At 40.1% G+C, this 23,643-nt stretch overlaps 1 protein-coding gene across 4 annotated transcripts in view; it reads right to left on the bottom strand.

Annotated features, from left to right (window-relative positions):
• rhobtb4 (Rho related BTB domain containing 4) overlaps positions 1-23,643 on the bottom strand; it is a 49,157-nt gene that overhangs the window by 20,556 nt on the left and 4,958 nt on the right. Inside the window, exon 1 of one of the 4 annotated variants that reach the window (XM_055048867.1) lies at positions 4,220-4,551. The exons of the other annotated variants lie outside the window; for them this stretch is intronic. Coding sequence (XP_054904842.1) covers positions 4,220-4,248 — 29 coding nt within the window. The 5' untranslated portion in view covers positions 4,249-4,551. Of the gene's footprint in view, positions 1-4,219; positions 4,552-23,643 lie in introns of those variants that run through there. 4 annotated transcript variants of the gene reach the window in all.

Here is a 23,643-nt window from a genome sequence, read left to right as displayed (position 1 = left end):
GGAGCATGCACTTTTTACATTTTGATGTGTAAAAAAATGTTTAAATCATGCAGCATTTTCCTTTAACTTGAATGTTCTGAACTTCTTTGTGTTGCTTTATGATGTAAATCCCCAATAAAATCTACATCAAAGTTTGTAGATGTGATGAAATATGGAAAATATCAAGAGGCATGAAGACTTTTTTTTTTGCAGTTTCACAATTATAATTCACTCATTCAGCTTCATGCATGCTCAGAGTTTCACATGTATTTTCCTTTTATCAGTGAACAATGAGCAGAGGCAGAAAGGCAGAGTTAACAGAGCAGACAGACAAGCTGGAGAGGTCAGGTTTCATTTTCAGTCAGCGACCTGCAGTGAACTTTTCACAGGCGTCTAGACTTTATCTGTTGCCTGACTCTAACCGAGGAGGTAAACCAGTCTGCAAGGACAAAGAGGCTCAATGGTAAAATCTGGCTCTGTTTTAGTGGACAAATAGGTGACAATACATACAAATATAAATGTGCAGTTTACTCTGGCATCTCAAACATTTTATTAAGATTTTAATTGTAACTTAATAGGAACAATTTGTGTCTCATTGCAGATTTCTTTCAAGGCCAGCCTGGATTTATTGGATCATGTGCAATTTTTAATCATTCTGACCTCTGACTGCATACAGAATCACTTTAAAAATCTGTTCTATTCTGAGGCCCTCCCAGCTGAGTAGGTTCAGCTGTAATGCTCCGACATCACTACATTTCCAAGCATTACATTTCCAAGTACTGCTCCAGTTCACCGATTCTTCACCCTTTACGTCACTCCAGTGTGTCCCTCTTCTCTTTCCATTTTTATTTCTCAAGTCCAATATCCACGTTGCATTTCCTTTAATAAGTCTCTAAGCTCAGACTTTCCTGAATTGTAACCAAGAAATGGCATTAAGCAAAAATCCCTCCCAAGCTGTCCCAACCTGCCCGTCCTCCGTCTCTCTGTTATGCAACAACTTCAGTGATCCACTGTCGGCGGCTGCTCATCCTAAATCCTGCATCCATTCACAGCTTGTTTGTCAACTTTCTTGGCGCTAAAGATCACGCCAGCCTTTGCTCCTCTCACCCGAAGACATCAAACACTCATTTGATGCACAGGCCACTTTACAGAACCACAGGCATGACTGCAGAGTCGAAGATGCAAGAAAATAACAGTGGAAAACGTTGCATTCTGGTGCAATGCTATTTTTTTTTTTGTTGTTTAAACAACTTTTTCTGTCTTGAATGGAAGGCATTACCTCTCCTCACAAACTTGTAAGCTCTTCAGGTGTGTATGATAGTGTGTGCTTGGATGCATGAGTATATGTTGGAGACGGTGGCTGCCAGAGGCACAGCTGGCTCAGACTGGTTATATAACCTGGTTCATAGCTGCTGCATCACTCCCTGGATGGCTGACAGTAGACCTCAGACTCAGACACACAAGAACAGACATGTACACACAGACGCCTGTGTGTGCATATTCTGACCCACTATGCAGATGGTACTGGCAATAATAAGACCAGCAAGGGGAAGACAATGTTATCTCTACATCTATGTAGAAATGTGTTTTTGTTATCATTATTACTATTTGGAGCACTTATGTTTGAGTCTGGTTTAGAGAAAAAAGAATGTTCCTCTCTTCCCATAGCAGCAATAATGTGGTGTAAATACAGACGGGCTCCTCTCAATACCCTCATTTCCTTTCTCTCCCTCCCTATCTCCTCTCCTTCCTCCTTCTGCTCGTCTTCACTTCTCCCTGTCCATTTTTTCCACCTACTCTTTCCTCTCATCTCTCGTGCTATATTTGTTAGTTTACCTCCCTTCTGTTCCGCACTCTAATGTCTAGGAGGTTATTTTTGCATTCATCTCTTCCTTTATCACCTTTTTTTTTAACCGCTGATAAAAAATTACAACAGTCACGGTGTAGCGGTGTCATTCTTTAAAATTATTTTTATACTGCTGTCATTGCACTATTTATATAAAACTAGAACCACAACAGCGCAAATTGATAAAGTGAAAGAATATGGTCCCTTTGTATCTTACAGAAAATCTGAAAAGTGTGGCACTCATGTTCAGCTCTGTCTCTACAATTGTATATCTAGATACTGAAAACTTTGCAAAACAGCTCTAGCTATGATACCAGATAAAAACGATCTGGCAACAGCAATGTCCAATTCTTACATCTCAATTGGACTTTGACACGGAAATTTTAAATAATCAATCCACTGTCGCTTGGGTCGTTGTCCCAGCAGGTGAACCTCCACCTATGTCTCGTGTTTTGCAGACGTTAGCAGGTTTTACTTCAAGATTGCCATTTTTTTAGCTCTTTCAAACATTGCATCAACTCTGGCCAATGTCCACCACCAGGTTTCTTGATAGAAATGTCTATTAAAGATTACGCTTTAATAGACATTTCCATGGTTGGTTTATACAATACGGAGGGTTTTTGCAGGGCGAAAAGTTGATTGAAGTACACTGGATATTCTTTTGGTATAGAGCAAAAGAGGTTTAATACACACAATTTGTTTCAGATTTGTATTTGGAGGAAATGCTTAAAAAAGAAGCTCAATTCTGCTCAATTTCAAAATTAGGCGCTACTCTTTGTATGTCTATCATGGAAAATCTAAATAAAAATACAATAAAGTCTGTAGCTGCAAAGTGACCAAACAGGGAAAATTGAAGTGGTAAGTCTGTAGGAGGTCCTGTGAATCAAATACAATATTTTATCAGTCAAAACATGTAAACAAATTTATCTGATCCTTAGTTATCAAATATTATTTAAGAGTAAATCCATCTGACTCATCCTTTTCTGGTCATCTGTATTCGCAGCACTACATAGCAAACACATAAAAGCATGTGAACAATTTGAAGCCCTATTACCTCTGTGTGTCTGCCACAGCAGCCTGTTTCAAGGGTCACAACATTCAAGCCAGCCATGTAATGCAGGCTCACTCTTCCATGTGGGTTTGTGAGTGCAGCACATTGTTATCTCAAAGCTGTTGACACAGTCAAAGCTTAATGCCTAATCAGAACAATAGGTAGCTCTGTTACAAATCCGCCAGGCAATGCACCTAATGATAGCTGCGATCTTTTGATTCATTAACTGGAGTGCTGATGAAATAGCTATGAATCTCTGGCCAAATTGTACCTTAATCTCAAAGTCAGTGAGTATGTGCTTAGACGTTGGGGACGGGTTTATTTTGACCACGATCGCAACTGCACAAAGTAAAAATGTCATTTGATGTGCAACCATGATACAAAATGATATGAGCCATGATCACATTGAGTCCATTATCAGGCATCTTTTCATGAGGGGGAAAAAAATAGGTCCTAATTGGCCAAAATACAAGGATTGCGCAATAACCTGTTTGTGCCAAATATTTATGCAACTCCAAAACTCGAGACATGATTAATCTGCTCCTGACCGGAAGTGAAAATACGGCCGGAGAAACACAGAGAACATTATTTATTTATGTCCAGGTGGAAGTGAGAGGCTTCTTCATCAGCCTCTCACCCGCCCTGCGTAACACAATCTCTCTGATGGCGTCATCGCCCAAGGATCAGCGTTACAGCGTGCCAGCACCTGTACAGCCTGCAAAAGAATAGGTGTGCCACCTGCAAGATCTCGCCACCTTTATCTGTCGTCCCAGTTGTGATCCGCATGGCTTCAGTAAATAGGCTGGTGCAGCATGGCTGCATTCATCAATGAAAAGAACCTCGTGTGCTCCCCATTCATAACCACCTGGTTCATTCATTTCTTTAAGCGAATCAATAAACCAGGCAGCCCATTGTTTTCCTCCTGCAACGTGAAACACACGGGCTTCAGATGCAACACAAAGCAGGTGCATAAGCCTGTCCATCCCAAGTGATGCGATGAGGAGTCTTGCGTAATGAGCCAAGCCCATCCGCTTCACAATGACACCGAATGATGATTTAATGCTCTCTGCAGCACGTGCTGAATCTAATAAATAACAATGATTTATCAATGAAATGTCCCACTTATATAATACATAATTACGTTTAGTAAACCGCCTGCAGTTAGATAACTACATCTATTACAGCTGAATAACTGGGGATGTATGCATTTCACAACGATAAAACGATAATTGGTCGCACTTTTTTTTCCAGGGTGAAGACGTGGTGAGAGGGCTGCTTTGTGCACAACAAAGATCGAAAGAGGGGCATGTGATTCGGTTTGGCTGCAGCAGGGGGGTCCCTACCTTCCGACGGTTCCGGAGTTGACCCACATGCCAGTCTGCTGGGGGTTCAGCCGGCCACTCAAACCGGACAGAGACGCGGCAGGAACAAACGGACAGTCGCGTTGATTCGGCTCTTTGTCAAGTAGCACAGAAAGCTGCGGACAGGACCTCTGCCCTGAAACATCCTCCTCTGACTTCCTCGCGGTGCTGCCTCTTTATCCGCCTCTCTCTCCAAGCTCAACTAACACCGAGTCTCGCCCGCTTTGCTTCCACGCGCACGCTTTTCCGAGTTATATCCGAGCACAACTTGTCGACCAATTTCAATAGTCTGAGCTGAGCCGCCCTCCCCCTTCGTGTTGTTGTTGCCCCAGCTGATTTCACCAGAGACACGCCCCCACAGCATTGCGTCACTACCCAGGACGCCAAACTCATCCTGTGAGGCGTTCATGTTCGGTAGGAAACTGAAGTCAAGTAACTCAAGTAGTGTTCTTCAGGCTCATATTGACTTAAAGTTATCGGAAAGTGTAGACTAACACGAGATATCAAGCCAATCTTAGAGACAGACTCAAAGTCATGCATTTCAATTCAGTCCTTGCTGCAATGTTATACAGTCAGTTATCTGAGGACAGACTGCACTGAGTCAACCCATCCAACTGTATGTTTGAAATATTGTTTGTTTTCCTTTATTTTAGGATCTACAGTCACATTCAATAAATTAGAGTCCTATTGAAACGCTTACTCATTTCTGTAACTCTAGTCTCAAAGTTAAATACATAATATAAATTAATTACACTACCACTGATGTTTTTATTTAAGACTGGAATGTCACACCAAACCAGTAAAACATTTTAATGACATAATATATATATATATATATATATATATATATATATATATATATAATATTATATATATATATATATATATATATATATATATATATATATATAATATATATATATATATATGACTGTATGTTTAGCTATCTATCCATTAATTCATTCTCTAAGTTGCTTATCCTTGTGGATTTGTGAAATGTCCTAGAAGATGGCTGCTCTAAATTTTCCACCAGATTATGGGACCTTGACTTCAAAATGAAATGCCACATTTATTTGATTTAATACAAGGAATGTAGCACTTGTAGTCAATGTCTCAGAAAAATCTATGTGGTGCCTCTTAACCACTTCAAAGGTTCCAAAGAAAAGCTGGGTGCAGGAAACAATCACTTTGTAAATAACAGGTGGCATCCTTTGCCATCATTCACAGGCAAAGTCGAGGAATTTGTATGGCATTATGGTTATTTTGAGCACTCATTCATAGCAACTACCCCGTAGCAACGAGTTACTTATGGTGAATCCAGCAAAGTCGCTCATAAAAGGCAGATAGATCATTGACTGGATCCGGGAAAGTCCCGCATTTTCTTAGTCCCTTCCTGGGATCCAGGAATTAATTTCTGGAATGTTAAGCAGCACCAAAACAACAACAAAAACATTTTTTCTTGTCACCAGGCAACAAAAATTGCTTACAGGCGAGGAATGTTGCATTGATTTAATCTGTGGTTTAATCAAATCGAAACAGCAGCTTTCAATAAAATATGTATGTAAGGTCTTTGTTGTGACCTGTGAATATCCTGCAGCATTTGGTCATATGGGCATCTTGTTCAGAGGATGTCTTAACTTTATTCAAATATCTGAGTAAGACTGAAGACAGACATCTACTGGCAGATACTGGTACTGATCACTGGGAAACAAAGGAGGCGTCAACTGGCATAGTTCACTGCAGCAGCAGCTTCCATTTTTGTAGCAGATCCTGGTGTGGATTAGTGTTCATGTCAAACTGTCATTAGTAAATAAAGAATTGTCATATTATAGCAAAAAGTGGATTTTTTTTTTGACAGGTGACTTGTTTGCATAGTTCATTGCATCCCTGTTTGCTCACAATATGCACGTTTTATTACAACAATAGCTGCATATCAAACAATTTCCACAATCAGAATCAAAACAAGCAGGGCTGAAGCTAAATGCCCTGCTCGGCATTTCTATTTTTTTAATCTCCTTGTCCAGTGTTGTCTAGTAACCATGAGAAAATGCTGCCCCCTGACCTAGCTGGCATGGTCAGAAAAGAACAGCATGAGAGATGGGCAGGAATGCTGACAGAAAGCAGGGGTTCAGCACCGCTGGCACTGAGAGGGCTTAGAGCTGTGGACAGGCAGCCCCTTTTGTTGGAGAGCAGAACTTCTGTGAGAACTCTTCATCCGCACAGTCTGAGGTGATGTCTGGCCTTTTCAGCTACAGTGGGACAAAACAGGCTGCTTCTTTTTCCCATCGGTTTTATCGCTCTTTTAAGGACTGAGTGGGACATGTGCTCCCATAGATTTCACACCGGGCTGAGATTAAAGAGCTGTGGTCATTCTTTGGCATTTTGGTGTTGGGATAAAAAGTGTCTTTATTGCTACCCAACTTTCCCGTGGTTCAAACTGAAAAGGTAACACCCTAAAATTGATTTAGTTCAATTAAATATCAGTTTTAAAAATGGCTCATTGATGCTTGATCAACTGTGAATGAATGTGTGGCTGGAGAAGGAATGCATATTTGTGTGAGAAAAAAATAAAATAGACATCTCTGACATACCTCAGGGTCATTTTGTGACCTTTTAAAAGGGAAACAATTCACCAGTTCGGGAAAATGGTGAATAGAAAACAACAAGAACACACAAAAAATCTGATTTTAAAGCACAAATAACCCAGTCTATGATAATTATTGCAAATTGTAAGTAAATGATTAAAAGTTTTCAACATGTATTAAAAGTAAAAATCTGAACAGTGCGGCGTCCATTTCTGTTTACCTGTTCTGATTATTTAGTTTTCTAGAAACACTTTTTGGTCTAAAATCACTTGCAAGTCTTTTCTTTTGAAGAATAGACTAAATTATGTTGAATGGAGAGCATCAGTGAGCAGCAATTTTCAAGTTCTACAAATTTGTAAGTGGATTTAATTTTATACTTTGACCTCATTGTTCTAAGACATTGAAATGCTTTGATCCAAACTGTTACATTGTAGCTCAGCCCGTATACTTAGAGTTGTTAAGAGGTGAATATTCATCCATATTTCTGTCACCTCCCACCAGCTTCCTCGTCCCAGCTGAAGTAAGCATACCTAAAGAATGATCTTGCCACCACCATGTTTTACACGAGGGGGGAAAAGATTACATTCTGGTCTCAACTGAGCACCTTCTTTCATTATTTGCAACCTGGCTCACAATATACCGCACACACTTCCTGCCGCTCCTCGATGACAACAGATTTCTGGAGTGCATGAATGATCGTTGTCATCTCAAATGATTTTCTCACCTGAGCTGTGGATCTTTGCAGTTACCGTGGACCTCTTAGATGCTTCTCTGTTTATTATTCTCCCTACTCAGTTTCGGTGAACAGCCGTGGCAGGTTCACATGCCGTATCATTCACCTTCCACTTCATAAATTAGTGATTTGTTTTGGTCTACCACACACAATCTCAATACGGTACTTGGGAGTTTTGTGGAAAAGGATGAATATTTCTGCAAGACACTGCAGCTGATACACGCCTAACAACTGACCTTATAGATTGCAAATTTGTTTGCAAACTATAAACTGTTTATTTATTTTGAATTTATGCCTTTTGTGTGTTTCAAAGTCCATCTGTTTACTTTTAGCTAGTATAAAGTGGAAACATTGTTTTCATTACTGCACAGGCAAGGTTCATCTGAAGCGCTTCAGATGATCTCATGAGTTTATCCATCGCCGAGAACCAGATATCATGTAGCATTTTAATGGCCAAGTAGCATTCTCGGAGAACATATTCACCCTCATCTGATCTCCCTCCTGTCCGCTCCCCCACTGACCTGCTCTCACCCCCACAGCTCCCCCAAACCTCCAACAGGTCTACTCATCCCCCCCTTCTGCCCCAGCTCTGTGCTGGAACTACTCTAAAGCTGTCAAAACACCCAGCTTCTCACACTCCCTGTGTCCACACACCATCCCAGAGCTCTATCAAACACACACACACACACACACACACTCAATAAAAACAGCCTCCATGCAGCCCATTCACTGCACCAAGTAGGTCAGAGCTGCAGTGGGTCTTCCACACACACACCCTTCATCACTGTGGAACTGATAACAATATCAAAGATGAAATTGTACCTCTAGTTTTGAAATGCACATATACAGAGGGAAAGAGACAGTCAGAGAGAGAGAGACTTTGAGCACAGATACTATGTCTTCAGAGTATCATTTTACAAGTCAAGTTTGAGGAAAAATTTGTTGGCTTGTTCTAAAGAGGGAAACAAATGTGAGGAAAGAGTGCTCCCTTGCTCACTTACAGGGACATTTTAGAGGTCAAATGTTAAAGGTGAAAGTGAAATGATTGAAAAAAAAAAGTATAATCTTGCTACAAAAATAAAAAAATATGAAAATAATATATGCACTGAAATTCAAACACATCAGCCTGGATCACACACAAACGCACACACACACACCAATCACACACAGATACATAAACACTATTCAGATATGGAGAAGTGACTGAGCGTTGCCAGAGCCAGCACCCTGTCATAAAACTGAGTGTGTTTTGGCAATGGACGATGAGCATGTTAGCAGAGTGTGAGTTAAAGTGAAAAATAATTCAGTGCTAGATAAGGTCTAAGAGGAAGTAGAGGAAGCCAGAGGCTGATCGTATTGTTTACTTGAAGCGTTATCAGCAGCCCGCGTTTTTTGCACTAGTGTCTGTTAAAACTCTGTCTGACCAGCTGCTGTTACCTCATTACATCCTGATGAAGTCACTGCATTCCTCATAGTGAAAATAAGCCAAAACTCTGCAACGTTATGAAAGGTAAGACTAAGACATACACTTTAAGCCATTCAATCACCATCTTTAGGATTCAGGCATTTAGCCTAAACACTCAACATTGTAACTGAATATAGAATTTTATATAGCCATCACATAAAGAGTTATTTCTTCCATCTTAGCCTCATGTTCAGTATTGGAGCTTGGGAGAAAATTAATCAAATTACACATATATGAGTAGTGGCTAGAAGCACTAACAAAAGGGTCTACGTTTACTCCATCTGTAGTGTTCTCTGGATTATCGCATAAAAAATAGTATATTTTATCGCAACATAAAATAGTATTATTTAAAAATTTTAGGGGGACCTCAGAAAATTCAATATCACTTGGTGAGATGTTCAATGGTATGTTGTTTTATGAACTAACTCTGCTTTAGGAATCTCATGACCCTTTTGCTGAGTTTCTTTGTCTTTGTGTTTGTCCACTACTATTTTCTAGCAAACCTCCATAAAACAGCCGGGTTCATGCTGAGACTGAATTAAATCAGATGTTTTCTTAAGGTAGTTGATTGCGCTTAGCTTCATTTAGTACAAAAAGTAAAAGGTGAACAGAAAACTTTCAGAGATTATTTTTTAAATTATTTTTAAAAAATGAACGTTTGTATCATTTTCCTTTATAATCATGCAATACTTTGTGTTTATCTGTCCCATAAGCTCTTACTGAAATATAATGAAGTTTGTAGTACTAACAGGACAAAATGTTCAATACTTTAAACCCAATTAAGCCTTTTACAAGGCACTTTTAATATTTCTTTCGAGATAAAAAAAATGCTTTTCGGCATTATTTTGTTAAATTTTTCCTTTGTAAGTGAGAAATATATTGACTTTCACATTCACACTGAAAAGCTAAACTTAAAGTTTTGTCTGGGGAAAACCTGAGCTTGAGTTTTCCCAGACAATAATGATGTGATGTATGATCAGCCATGAATTTCTTCTGGTGATGATAGGTCATGTATGTGAGGAATGCAGAGTGGCTTCAAGTACAAGCCCAAAGGCCATGAGGCTAGCAGATAGCAGATGGAGGCCTGGAGGAATTGAAAAGAAAGGGACATAGGTGCTGGAATTTAACTTTGATATGTTCAACTTAAATGTTTCAAAGTGTGATCCTTAGAAACACTGCCTGGAGAGAACAAGAAATGCTGTATAGTTTACGCTGTCCTTCAATTGCGGCGTTAAGTCTTAAAAAATAACCCAATTTGAGCGTTGGGGCATATGCGGTCTAAACAATTATCATCAGACAGCCCCACCCACCCGACATCGGCACATATCAAATCAGCCTGCGTTCCCTGTGGGTACTACGTGGCATGGAGGTCAAAAGAGAAAAAAACACTCTAATGAGAAATTTAAGATTTACAGTAGCTGAATTGTTCGTGTATTATTTCAAAATGTAAGCCTTTCATGTTAAACCGATCTGATTGAGACAACAGATTGCTTAAGATGTGTATTAAGATTTTAGGGTGCAAAATATTTGAATCTAATTTTTTCAGTCTTTCTTGAAAGAGAGGGCTGAAATAAATCTGCCTCAGAGTTATATTATATCCAAGATGTTGCCCAGGCATGTCCTGCAATGTTCGAACACATGTAGAGACACATACTCATGATATACATTTTTTCTTTTTAAATAAAACATACACCCTGAATGAAAAATCTCAAGATCAGAAAAAGGTTATAATTTTTTTGTGCTGTCTATTGATTAAAAAAAATATATATATTTCAGATTAATCACATTCTGGAGATGTGATTAATAGTCTTTAACCACTATGGCTATGTAAGCTTAAAATATAAATTTGCAAGAAGTTGTGGTTCTTGCAGGAATGCATGAAGCACAGGAAGGGGTGTTGCCTTTAGAGCTATTAAAGCCCATATCTTCAATGTATCCTCTCACAAATGCCATCAGAGTTTGGGCTTTAATTTGGCTCAAGAGTCTGCCTCTGTCTTCACGGACTGCCATTGGATTCAACGATTGATAACATGTGATTTTTGGTGAGGGTCCACAACTTGACTTTTTATCTTTGACCCGTTCAGGATCGATCTATCAAGAGCTCAGCAATGTAGCCATGTTCAAGGACAGGAAGTGTTTTTTTTTCCCCTTGCAATCAGAGGTCATGACAGTGTGAACGCCTGAAAGGAAATTGAATGAAATCAAAATTACTCTATTAGCTTTGTCTCTTGCTCCTGTTTCCTGTTCAAGATTCTCCAGCACAAAATGATAATATCTCTGATTTATTTTCTGGTGTCAAGATTTTAATAAGATGTGTAAGAGGGGAAAAAAGAAATAGGTACCTCAATTTCCCTTTCTAGGCCATGCCTTCAAGATAATAAGCTCTCAATCGGACACACATGCACAATCTCTGCTACATGGAGACACAAGAGTCAGTGGAGGTCCTTCATAAGCTGTGGGTGGCAAGTGTCAGGGCTAATCTTATTAAGACTCTCCTCAACTGTTCCTCTAAACTCTTAAAGTGATGGTGCTGAAAACTGCCACTAATTATTTTTTGCAACCTGAAAAGATTCTCTAAAGTCAAGGTCGACAGAATAATGTTTGACTCAATGGGCTTCTTATAATAATAGATGTTTGTAAATCTTAAAATAAAAATTGCAAACTCTGGGATTGCTTGGAAGAGGCGTAAACAAGAAGGAGGGTGGATATTGTAAAGAAGAAAAAAAAAGATTTTAAATGCCACAGGAAGTCAGTACCGGACCACTTATGGGTTAGATGACTGAGTGGCTGAGAAGGTCTTAGGCCTTTACAGACAAAAGGATGAGCCATGTGTTTGGGTCAAAAGATGAAGAGCTGAGATCAGGAAGCAAGTAAATAAAACAGGAGCAGTTCCAGGTGAAGGGTCAGAGAATCGTTTCTCTCCTTACCATTCATTAGTGGAAAAATATCCCATGAATGAATGTCTGTGCTCAACGAGATGGAAAGCTTCCATCTGAAGCTAATGCATTGCAATGTAAACTATACACTATGTGTAAGTGTGTTATTGACCAATGCATTAACAGCAGATCAATATCTGATGAACAACAAAGTCTTATGTAGATGAGTTACCTCGCTGCAATTTACTTTTGAATCTTTCTGAACTGAAGTTCATTGTTTAGAGGCAAAACAAGACATATTTGTAGTACATTCAATTTTTTAAAAAAATATATTAAATTACATGGAATTGTGAGAAGTACTAACCAAAGGAGCAATTACCTTGAGGAGAAGGAACAGTTGTGAAGACTGCAACGTATCTAACCTTCGCACAGGTCAGTCAGTACTCTGAAAACAGCCTGATCAAACAGAGAGCGAAGCCAAGACAAACACCTCTGGACTGCAGTCTGGGACAGAAAAGCAGAACTCAAGCCTTGATGAAATCGTCCTGTATGGAGTCACTTCAGAGCCAAAAACTGCAGCATTTCAGAATCGCCACATGGCTCTTTACACCTTGAAATGAAATAAGTATCTCTCTCTATCTATGTCAATACATATTTATATCTATATATATAGATGTAGATATAGAGATATCTATAGATATCTCTATATCTATCTCTCTCTCTATAAAAAATTATATATATATATATATAAATTATATATATATATATATATATATATATATAAATTTCAAATAATATAATATATATAATATTATATATAATATATAATAAAATTTATATATATATATATATATATATATAAAATTCCCTTCTCACCCACCACGGGTGGTTCTTATCCTCTGAGCTCGGGTCCTCTACCAGAGGCCTGGGAGCTTGAGGGTTCTGCGCAGTATCTTGGCTGTGCCAAGGACTGCACATTTCTGGACTGAGATGTCTGATGTTGTTCCTGGGATCTGTTGTAGCCACTGCTCCAGTTTGGGGGTTACTGCCCCGAGGGCCCCGATGACCACAGGCACCACTGTGGTCTTCACCTTCCAGGCCCTCTCCAGTTCCTCCCTGAGGCTCTGGTATTTCTCTAGTTTCTCGTGCTCCTTTTTCCTGATGTTGCAATCACTTGGTATTGCTACATCTACCACAACGGCTTTCCTCTGATGTTTATCCACTACGACAATGTCTGGTTGGTTCGCCATTACCATTTTGTCTGTCTGGATCTGGAAGTCCCACAGGATCTTAGCTCTGGCGTTCTCCACCACCTTTGGGGGTGTTTCCCACTTTGATCTTGGGGTTTCCAGTCCATATTCTGCACAGATTTTTCTGTACACTATGCCTGCTACTTGGTTATGTCGCTCCATGTACGCTTTCCCTGCCAGTATCTTGCACCCTGCTATGATGTGCTGGACTGTCTCAGGGGCCTCCTTGCACAACCTACACCTTGGGTCTTGTCTGGTGTGGTAGATCTGGGCCTCTATTGCTCTGGTGTTTAGGGCCTGTTCCTGGGCGGCCAGGATGAGGGCCTCTGTGCTGTCCTTGAGTCCAGCTTTTTCCAGCCATTGGTAGGATTTACTGATATCAGCCACTTGGGTTATTTGCTGGTGGTACATCCCATGTAGGGGTTTGTCCTCCATGATGGTATCTCTGGCACCTCAACCTCCGTTCCCTGTTGTCTGAGACATTCACTGAGCACATTGTCTGTTGAGGCTTTGTCCCTGATGTATTTATGGATCTTAGTTTGTTTCGTCCTGGACAGTGGTTCTCACACTCACTAGTCCTCTGCCTCCTTCCTTGCGGCTCGTGTACAGTCTCAGGGTGCTGGATTTGGGATGGAACCCTCCATGCATTGTTAGTAGCTTTCTGGTCTTAATATCTGTGGCTTTTATCTCCTCCTTTGGCCAGCTAATTATTCCAGCAGGGTATCTGATTACTGGCAAGGCATAGCTGTTTATCGCACGGATTTTGTTCTTGCCATTGAGCTGGCTTCTCAGGACTTGCCTTATTCGTTGGAGGTATTTAGCTGTGGCTCCTTTCCTTGTGACCTCATCGAGGTTGCCATTTGCTTGTGGTATACCTAGGTACTTGTAACTGTCCTCTATGTCTGCTATTGTTCCTTGTGGGAGTGAGACCCCTTCTGTGTGGATGACCTTCCCCCTCTTTGTGATCAGCCGACCACATTTCTCTAGTCCGAATGACATCCCAATGTCAGTGCTGTAGATCCTGGTGGTGTGGATCAGTGAGTCGATGTCTCGCTCACTCTTGGCATACAGCTTGATGTCATCCATGTAGAGTAGGTGACTGATGTTGGCCCCATTTTTGAGTCGGTATCCATAGCCAGTCTTGTTGATAATTTGGCTGAGGGGGTTCAGGCCTATGCAGAACAGTAGCGGGGACAGAGCATCTCCTTGGTATATGCCACATTTGATGGACACTTGTGCAAGTGGTTTGCAGTTGGCTTCAAGGGTGGTTTTCCACAGCCTCATCGAGTTTGCAATGAAGGCTCTCAGAATCCTGTTGATGTTATACATCTCTAGGCATTCAATGATCCAAGTATGCGGCATTGAGTCATAGGCTTTCTTGTAATCGATCCAAGCCATGCACAGGTTGGTGTGTCGGGTTTTGCAGTCTCGGGCAACTGTGCGGTCTACGAGGAGTTGGTGTTTGGCTCCTCTGGTATTTACACCGATACCCTTCTGTGCCGTGCTCATGTGTTTATCCATGTGTTTGCTTATCTTGGCCGCTATGATGCCTGACATGAGCTTCCAGGTTGTGGAGAGGCAGGTTATTGGTCGGTAGTTGGGTGGGACTGGACCCTTTGATGGATCCTTCTGGATTAGGATTGTCCGCCCTTCAGTTAACCATTCAGGGTGAGTCCCACTTTGTAGCAGCTGGTTCATTTGGGCTGCCAGTCGCTCATGGAGAGCAGTGAGTTTCTTTAGCCAGTAGGCATGGATCATGTCAGGCCCTGGTGCTGTCCAGTTTTCATACCTGAGACTCTTTCTTGAACATCTGTCACAGTGATGGTTACCGGGGCTTGCTCAGGGAGGTTGCTGTGGTCCTCTCGTAGAGAGATCAACCACTGTGCATTGCTGTTGTGGGACGCCTCCCTTTCCCATATGCCTTTCCAGTATTGTTCAGTCTCCAGCCTTGGTGGGTCTGCTCTGTTGTTATTACCCTGCCATTGAGAGTACACCTTAGCTGGTTGAGTGGAGAAGAGCCGGTTAATCCTTCTGGATTCATTCTCCCTTGTGTATCTCTTTAGGCGGCTGGCCAAGGCTTGGAGCCTCTGTTTGGCAGTCTCGAGTGCTTCAGGTATGGGCATCTGGCTGTACTTTCTGGGTACTGGTCTTTTCATTGTACCCTTGTGGAGCTCTGACAGTTGGCTCACTTCCCTCCTTGTTACCTTGATTTTAGCCTCTAACCGTCTTTTCCATGGTGGGTATTGGGTCTCATGGTTGCTCTTATAGCCAAGTATCTCAAGGATCACTGATGCTGAGTTGTAGATCAGCTCATTGGTTTCTGTTATGGTGTTGGTAGGGATCGTTCTCAATGCTGCATTCACATTCTCAATGAGACTTTCTGATGGTACTTCACTCAGCCGTTGTAATTGGCGCCGGGGAGGCCTGGTTGTCATTCGGGTCATGATTCTCTCTCTCAGGTCAGCAGCTGTCTCATTCAGCTCTGTTTCGCTCATTGGGGCCGTGTATCCCCTCACTGGGTGGGGACTTGTAGTTAAGTCCCACAGTCCTGACATCCGGGTTCCTCCCTTTTGCCGTAGCATTTGTGTTGTATCTCGTCAATCTCAAGTTGTGATAGCAGTTGCCGTTTGCGGATGTTGGAACACTGAGCTACTAGTTGTTTAGCGCTTAGTGTTGACTGGGGATGTCGAAGTAACCATTCCTTCCCCAGTCTTTGCATGTAACCTCTCTCACTAGGGTTACTTGAGTAGTAGCATTCCAACAGATCCACATTTTCATCTCTCGCCCATTTCCGTCTTGTTCCAGTAGCCCATTTGTCATCAAGGTGCTCTGGTTCCCCAACACCTGACGCAGACCTTGTTTGGCCGGGCGACGTCTGAGCCGGCATGTTATGCAACTTAGTATCTCTCATGGTATGAGGTAGGCAGTAGCTTGAAGGGTCTTGCCTAAGGACCCAGACTGGATTCGAACCCTGCCCTCTCGGGTGATATACTGATGCCTTATGTATTGAGCTATCCAGTCAGCTATATATATATATATATATATATATATATATATATATATATATATATATATATATATATATATATATATATATATATATATATATATATATATATATATATATATAGTACCGTAATAGATGGATGGACAGATTTATATGTATAGCTATATAACATAAAACTATATGTAGAAATATATAAAGATACTTTTCCTATTGTGTAGCTCTACATCCCTATTGTACAAATTCAATATCCATCTCTGGTCTGAGCTGTTGGTCACACATACAGAAATAGAGAGGAGAGGAAGTGCAAGAGTGTAAACAGCAAAAATCTCAGAGACTGAGACACAAATAAACCATTTTACGGCGAGACAAGGTGTAACAGGAAGGTCCCCCTTTTTGTGCGTTTACTTCAAATAGCCTGCAAGCTTTGTCCATTCACCAAATTGAGTTCCTCATATTGTATTCCAATGGAGCAAACAAATAACAAATCTATTGTGAGATGAAAAGCGTTTATCTCAAAAGCAATGCACTTTAATTTTATTCAAAGGGGCCCTGAGTGGATTTTGTAATCCCATTTTTTCTGTGAATAATAAAGAAGCAAGTAATCCTTCAGATGGCCTAAAATAAACATAAAAACATCCCAATACAGTGAAATGTAATACCTTTGATTTGGATCAACTGAAAGGGAAATATCCTGTGTCTCTAATTTAAGATCTACCAACAAGTCTACACAGCTGATACACTAAGCATGATATCCTAAAAATAGTGCAATGGAAAAATCTATACTGGTGTCCAGTTATGTCTGTTCTGCTGCACCGTGGCATAGTATACAAACAGCTTGACATAATCATCTCACACTGTGGCCACATGTCATTTATTTGCCATTGAGCAGTGCTCAGAAACATGTTTGAAATATTTGAAAGAGGGTAGAGGACAGGAAGTGTTTTGTATCAACACTTTCAATGTGATACAAAATTTCCTGATCGTAGCTACAAAACCTTTTGTAATCTTTGGAGTTTAAAAGCGGACTGCAATGACTAAAATGGGAATGTCTTCACCTGCCACAGGGCTTTTAAAGTGACTCTGTTTTGGACCCAAATAGAGTTTCTTATTTATATTTTTTTAAAAAAGGACTGAGCATCATCTGACCTCATATGCTGTAAAAGTTCTGCTCCCAGGTACATCTGAAAAAAATTACTTAGAATATTGTGAAAATTGTACTTTCAATATTATTTAAAAACTTCAGTATTTTCTGTCAGTAATTTCAGAAAGTGAAACCCTCCTATTATTTTCCCAAACAGATGAGTTTTAATGTGTACTTTAAGGCTTAAAACACAAATATTAAACCCAAGTTTCTTGTAATTTTGCTGATTGTGGCTTGCAGATAATAAAAATCCAAAATTTTGGGTTTCAAAAACTATAATATTACATAATATCAATAAGAAATATTCTTAATAGAAGTGCAAGGATTCCGAAAAGTATGTTAATTTCAATGCACACAGTAGTTGGTTGCTCTCATTTTGCATTAATTACTGCATCGAGGCAACCAGTCTGTGGTTGTGGTGAGATGTAGTGGAAACTCAGCTTGCTGTAATAGCGACTTCCAGTTCTTCTGCATCGTTGGAGGTGGTGTGTCATGTTTTTTATGACAATATGCCAGAGCTACTCTGTGGGTTTCAGGTCAAGTTAGTCTGCCAGCAAACTGACCACGGGTCAATCAATCAACTTTTGGTACTTTTGCCAGTCTGGACAGATGCTTTCCAGTCCTGTGGGAAAATGAAATCAGAATCTCCAAAAAAGCTTGTGAGCAGAGGAGAGCATAAAGTTCTCCAAAATCGTCTGGAAGACGGCTACGTTCACTGTTGACCTCAAAGTAAATACAATGAACCAAACCCAGGTGACAACTGATAGTGACATGATCATTGACAGTGGAAACTTCAGCAATGTGGATTTTGTGCTTGTCCATTCTTACTCCAGACTTTGGGAACTTAATTTCCAAATGCAAACTTTGCATTTATCTGAAAAGAAAACTTTGGATAGCAAAGAAACGTGTGCAGTTCTTTTTCTCTTTAGCCCAAGTAAGATGCTTGTAGCCCTTGCGCAGGCTTTTATGAACATAGTGGCGCTTCATGCGCTGACTCCAGATGTTGCTTCTCCTTCCACTCAATTTTCTCTGAGTATGCTCGAATACAGACTCTGAACAACCTACTTCTTCAGCAATGTCCTTTGCAGCTTCTCTCCCTGTGAAGGGTGTTGATGGCTGTTTTGTCAAGCCATCTGTCAAGCCGTCACTCTTCCCCATGGCTCTATCATTCTGGGTCAGTGAGCTCAGGTGTTTTTAGTTAATTAGCTGATTAGGGGTTGACACTATGAATTTCCAATACTTAACTTTTTTCACAACATTCAAATTATCTCAGACAGAATTTGAGAGATAAATGCTTGAAATATTTCACTCTGTTTTTCTGAGATCTATGTAACATATATGTTTCACTTTCTCAAATGTGATTAAAAAAATTTTCAAAAATGAGAATATTTTTAAAATATTCTCATTTTTTTGACAGGTACATGATCGAAAAAACAAAAACCCATACAGAGGTGACTAAAATGAGCTTCAACCATAAGGTGGCTGCATTCAGCCTTGTAGGCAAAGATTTGAAGTTGCACCACCTGAGAGCTGAGCAGCTGCTCCACTTCATCAACAGGGATCACTTGGGGTGGTTTAGAGATGTGAGTAGGGTGCCTCCTCAGCACCTCCCTTTGGGAGGGGGGTTTCCAAATACATTCCAGAACTCACAAGAGAGATTAATTATTCCCTCTGGGTTGGAACTCCTTGGGAGCGCCCCGTAAATGAGCTGGAGCTGGGATGTCTGGATCTTTCTCCTTTGCAAACTTAACTCGAGACAGAAAATAGATGAACGAGGTCTTAATGCCCTGCAATAAACCTCACTGTATTACTTATCGTTCTATCTAAGGAAAAGTAAATGGCAATTGACTAGAAAACCTAAACAGCCATAATGGACTCAAAAAGTCAATATTTCTCCATAAACTAGTATCTGATGGTGTCTAATGCTTCAAAGTTAAGTGTCACCTGATATTTAGTAGGAATCATAATGGCTTGCTTGATGAAATATTTATGCTAAAATGCGAGTAATACTTTCTACAGTGAGACACAGAAGGGGGATAAAATGGACGGCAAAGCACTCTGTTTTCAGATTACGCCATTTTGGAAAAAAAAAAAGTCTACAGATTTCTGTGTCACCAGTAAATTTTCCAGTTTAAAATGCTTAAAATGCTTAATCTTCTATATGCTGAAATTCTCCTAATTACTCAACTTCAGTGATAAAATAAAGTCTGCAGAAGTTACAGTATCTCAGATAAGTATCCGTGCTCCCTGAAGAGTTTGCATTTTGTCACATTATAATCACAAATCTATGTATTTTGGAGGATTTTATGTGATACAAAAATAGTGCATGATTGTTAAGCAGAAGAAAAATTGCAGTTTTCAAAATCTTTTAAAAGAAAGTAAACTATTGGTGAATAAGTTATTTAAATTCAGCAGTGTTTCATCAGTCGCTCCTTTAACAAATTCACATCATAAGTTACTAGTATGCTAAATAAACTCATGCTGTTTAACATCAGTGTAAATAAAAATGCTCTACTTAAATGAGAGAAAAACCCATATTCATTACTCATCACCTGAGGATATCTTCCCAAAATGAAAAACATTCTTTGGCCACACTGTGGTGGCAGCAGGAAGCTTTTTCAGCATGGACAAAGAAGCAGATCTGAGTTGGCAGATAACTGATGAAGTTAAATATGTGAGAATACCATACACAAGCCTGTTAGAGTGTGCAAAAGACTCTGGGCTGGGACAGAGATTTATTTGGGGGAAGGGCTTGACTTTTATCTATGAAATCCCCATTAAGAACCTCGTAACTGAAGGTAGGTAAGCTAAAAATATCCAATCCCTCTGAATGTACGCAGTGAGTCAATTTCAGAGACTCATTTGGGAGCAAACCGCAGAGGCCTGACCCAGGCAATCAATGACGAGGATGATGACAGAGCTCTCGTCCTCAGAGTTCCTACCATTGGTTTCCATAACTGACTCATCCATTCAGAAATGTGTGAGAAATGGAGAGAGGCTGACGAGAGGGTGTCAGTCAGGTTGCATCAGCAGGCTGAAACTGTAAAACAAAAAAAAAAACTGGGCATGCCCACAACAATGTATGACAATAACAGCAAAGGGAAACACCTTAGCCAGCTGATATTTATAGATGCACAATCCCAATTAAAGATTAAAGTCTTGTGGTTTCATGAGAGTGCTAGCCAGAGAACAAGTCTCACCCTGATTTACAGGAATGACACCCTTGGGTGTTTCCTTCTCTGGATATTAGTTGAAAGCCTCCAGTACAAGAGCACAGATTAGTGCCCACAAACCGGGTAAAGATATTTATGTCTCAATGTGTCATTGTCATTGTTTTGGAGTTAAAATGTATTACTGTTGGGTGTGTTGCCAACCTATGCATACTTTTAAATGCATAGGGTGGCAAGTGTAAGCCATTGCTTCAGTTTATTACTTTTTTGGGGTGGTGAATTGTTAGCTTTAAAATTGTTTTTTTATTGAGTTCTCTATTTTTTTATGTTGTTAATTTACCAGAATGAAGTTAATCTGAATCTTAATCTGTATCTATGTCATAATATAAAAGCACAAAGAAGAAAGAGTGGCTACAGAAATTAATTTTACGTTATTCAGAAATAGCTGTAATCAGTGACAGAAAAGGACAAAACCCAAGTCTGTGCATGACTTCTAACATGGTGGGATATCCTCTTAGACACCTTTCCCTTCACAATGTCTTTCATGGACAATCCCCAAACTCTGATCTTTTACTAACTCTTATATTCCCCTCGAACCACTAACGCTGTCGATGCCGCTGTCGCTGCTAATTGGGGCTCCCTTGACTCTCGGTTAATGAGTTCCGCAGCTTCATTTTAAAGGAAAGCCAGATGGATAGACAGGCAGGCAAGATGGGAAAACAAACAGGAAGATAAGCAGACAGTCAGCCAAGGCTTGCAGGCGCTAAAAATGAGAGACGCTAGAGATTACCACTGTGTGAACAACACAGAAGCCTGACATATGGGAGTGTTTGGGACCAGGCAGACATGTAAAGGACATGGTGTGTGGGTCAGGTTCCAGGGTCCTGCAGGGGATCCAGAAACACAACACACCTGTTTGTCTATAATCAATCCCCCTACTGCAAGCAAGCGTGTACAACTTCCACTATCAAAAAATGACTTTATTTTATACAGCCTGAAATAGAATGTTTGATTGCTCAACACATATGCACTTGAATTCCTCGTTGGCATTCCTTCAATCATTTGACGCTGGCGTCAATTCACCAAAGGGGGATCAGCTTTCTGCCATAATGAGTGAAGCAGATGCTGAAAAATAGAGACCCTGGGATCAAATTGCAGATAGGAGTTGCACAAATAAACACACAGGAGGATATTTTTGTTGCAGTGCTATGTTTACACAAAATCACATGGACACAAATACAAATAAACATGAAAAGTAGGTACTGCCAAAGCAACAAATTTGTCCCACCTTGGTGTTTGGACCATAATGCGCGACCCTTGTTCAGGCAAAACCCAAGTCTGTGCATGAGACTGAGACACAGCATTTGGTACCTTGAAAAAGCATTTAAGTACAGTGAAAGTGTGTTATGTATTTGTGTTCGGATCTCTTCACTCTTATGCCCTTATACAAAACCCAGCTTAACAATTTTTATTCAGCTGACTAGTAAAAAGAGTCTATTTGTGTGTGATTAAATATCAGTATAAATGATGAAGGCCTCAGATATTTGTTAGAGAACATTAGCATACATCTCTCAAGATTAGGAAACACATTAGACATGTCAGCTGTGGAGAGTTGTATAACAGTGACAGGTTTTAAACAATATTTGAACCCTTGCACGCCATGCTCAGCGTGACACATGGTGGTGGAAGTGCCATGCTGTAGGGACACGTTTCATCAGCCGGAAAAGGGAAGATAATCAGACCGAATGGGAAGATGGGTGGACATAAATAAAGGGTGATCCTGAACAAAGAAGAGGGATCAAGACACTTTGGACTGGGGCAGAAGTTCACCTGTGTAACAATTCATCATTTTCTTTCCACTTCATAAATATGTGATCCTTTCTCAAGAAAATATATTGAAGCTTGTGGTTGGGATTTGACAAAAGGTGAAAAAGTTTAATAGGGGTGTGAATGCCTTTGCAAGTGACTGTGCATTTAAATTAAATTCTTGAACTGCATTATATATAAATATATACTGTATCACACGCAGTAAAACTGATCTTCATTATTACTAAGAACATTTGATATAAATGATCATGACCTTCTATCCTAGAGCTTCAAAGCCACAATTAGTTCAATGCCTGTTTTGAAACTTTGTTTACTGGTCATCTTCAGATCTCGTCTTCAGCAGTAACTCTAGCTGACCCAGTCATCTCTTGGACCTCTCTTAACATGTTATTTTAAAATGATGCAATGCAGAAAATGTGGCCAGGCAGAATTTCCCCTGGGTAAAAGTGTAGAATATAAATTATGCCAAACCAGAGGGACACGAAAGACACTCACATTCATAAGAAAAAGGAAATCAGTGCCATTCTTTTTAGCCAGTTTATTTAGTTTAAAATCACCATGAGGAATGGATATTCACATTGCAGTGTTGATCTTTCTAGCATCCAATATAGTATGTACTGTCTGCAGTGATGTTGTGCAATACTCCTCCCTCTCGACGAAGACTTCCCGGACCTCCTGACACAGACCCTCTTTCAGGCCCTGGCCTTGCTCCAGCCCAAAGGAATTTCATCAGCCATGACTTGACAGAGACAACCACTCGTAACTGAACTGAGTTTTCTTATCTACCAGTTCTGGTCTGTCCTGTCCTTGCTTGTAATGCAACACCTCTTTATCCACTTCTCTCACCACATAAACTCCCTATGTCTTCACCCACTAGCTGTGAGATCCTGACTTCATCCATTCATAAATTTATGATATATATGTTCAAGTGTTTGTCGAGTAGTCCAGCAATAAGGAGATTTATTCACCTGTTGGAATTTGCAACAATCCCATTTGCATTTCAATTGTCTTGATGCTGGAGACATTTACCACTTACATGTGTGAATCCCAAACCTACACAAAAGTGTCTTGAGGCTATGTCCTACAACAACTAGGAGGTCAGCCATTTTGAATTGAGATGAAAACCAAAACCTTTCCAATCATTACTTTTTTACGTCAATTTTAATATTTCCATGTTCCTCACTATATTCATGAGATTTGTGGGGTTTAAAGTTATCAAAAGCATCAGGTTTTTGGCAGAGGGTGCTTGCCTGATGTCAAATTCTGAAATCTCAACATCCATCCATTATCTAAACATAAACAATGTTCAGATAAACATATTTATTTAAAATATGCCTGGTGCCTGTGTCCAG

This window comes from Poeciliopsis prolifica, unplaced genomic scaffold (assembly GCF_027474105.1).
Source record: "Poeciliopsis prolifica strain line A6 unplaced genomic scaffold, Auburn_PproV2 SCAFFOLD028, whole genome shotgun sequence".
In the NCBI taxonomy this organism is placed as follows: domain Eukaryota; kingdom Metazoa; phylum Chordata; class Actinopteri; order Cyprinodontiformes; family Poeciliidae; genus Poeciliopsis; species Poeciliopsis prolifica.
The sequence above is the reverse complement of the archived record's forward strand: the minus strand, read 5'-3'. Positions and strand labels throughout refer to the sequence as shown.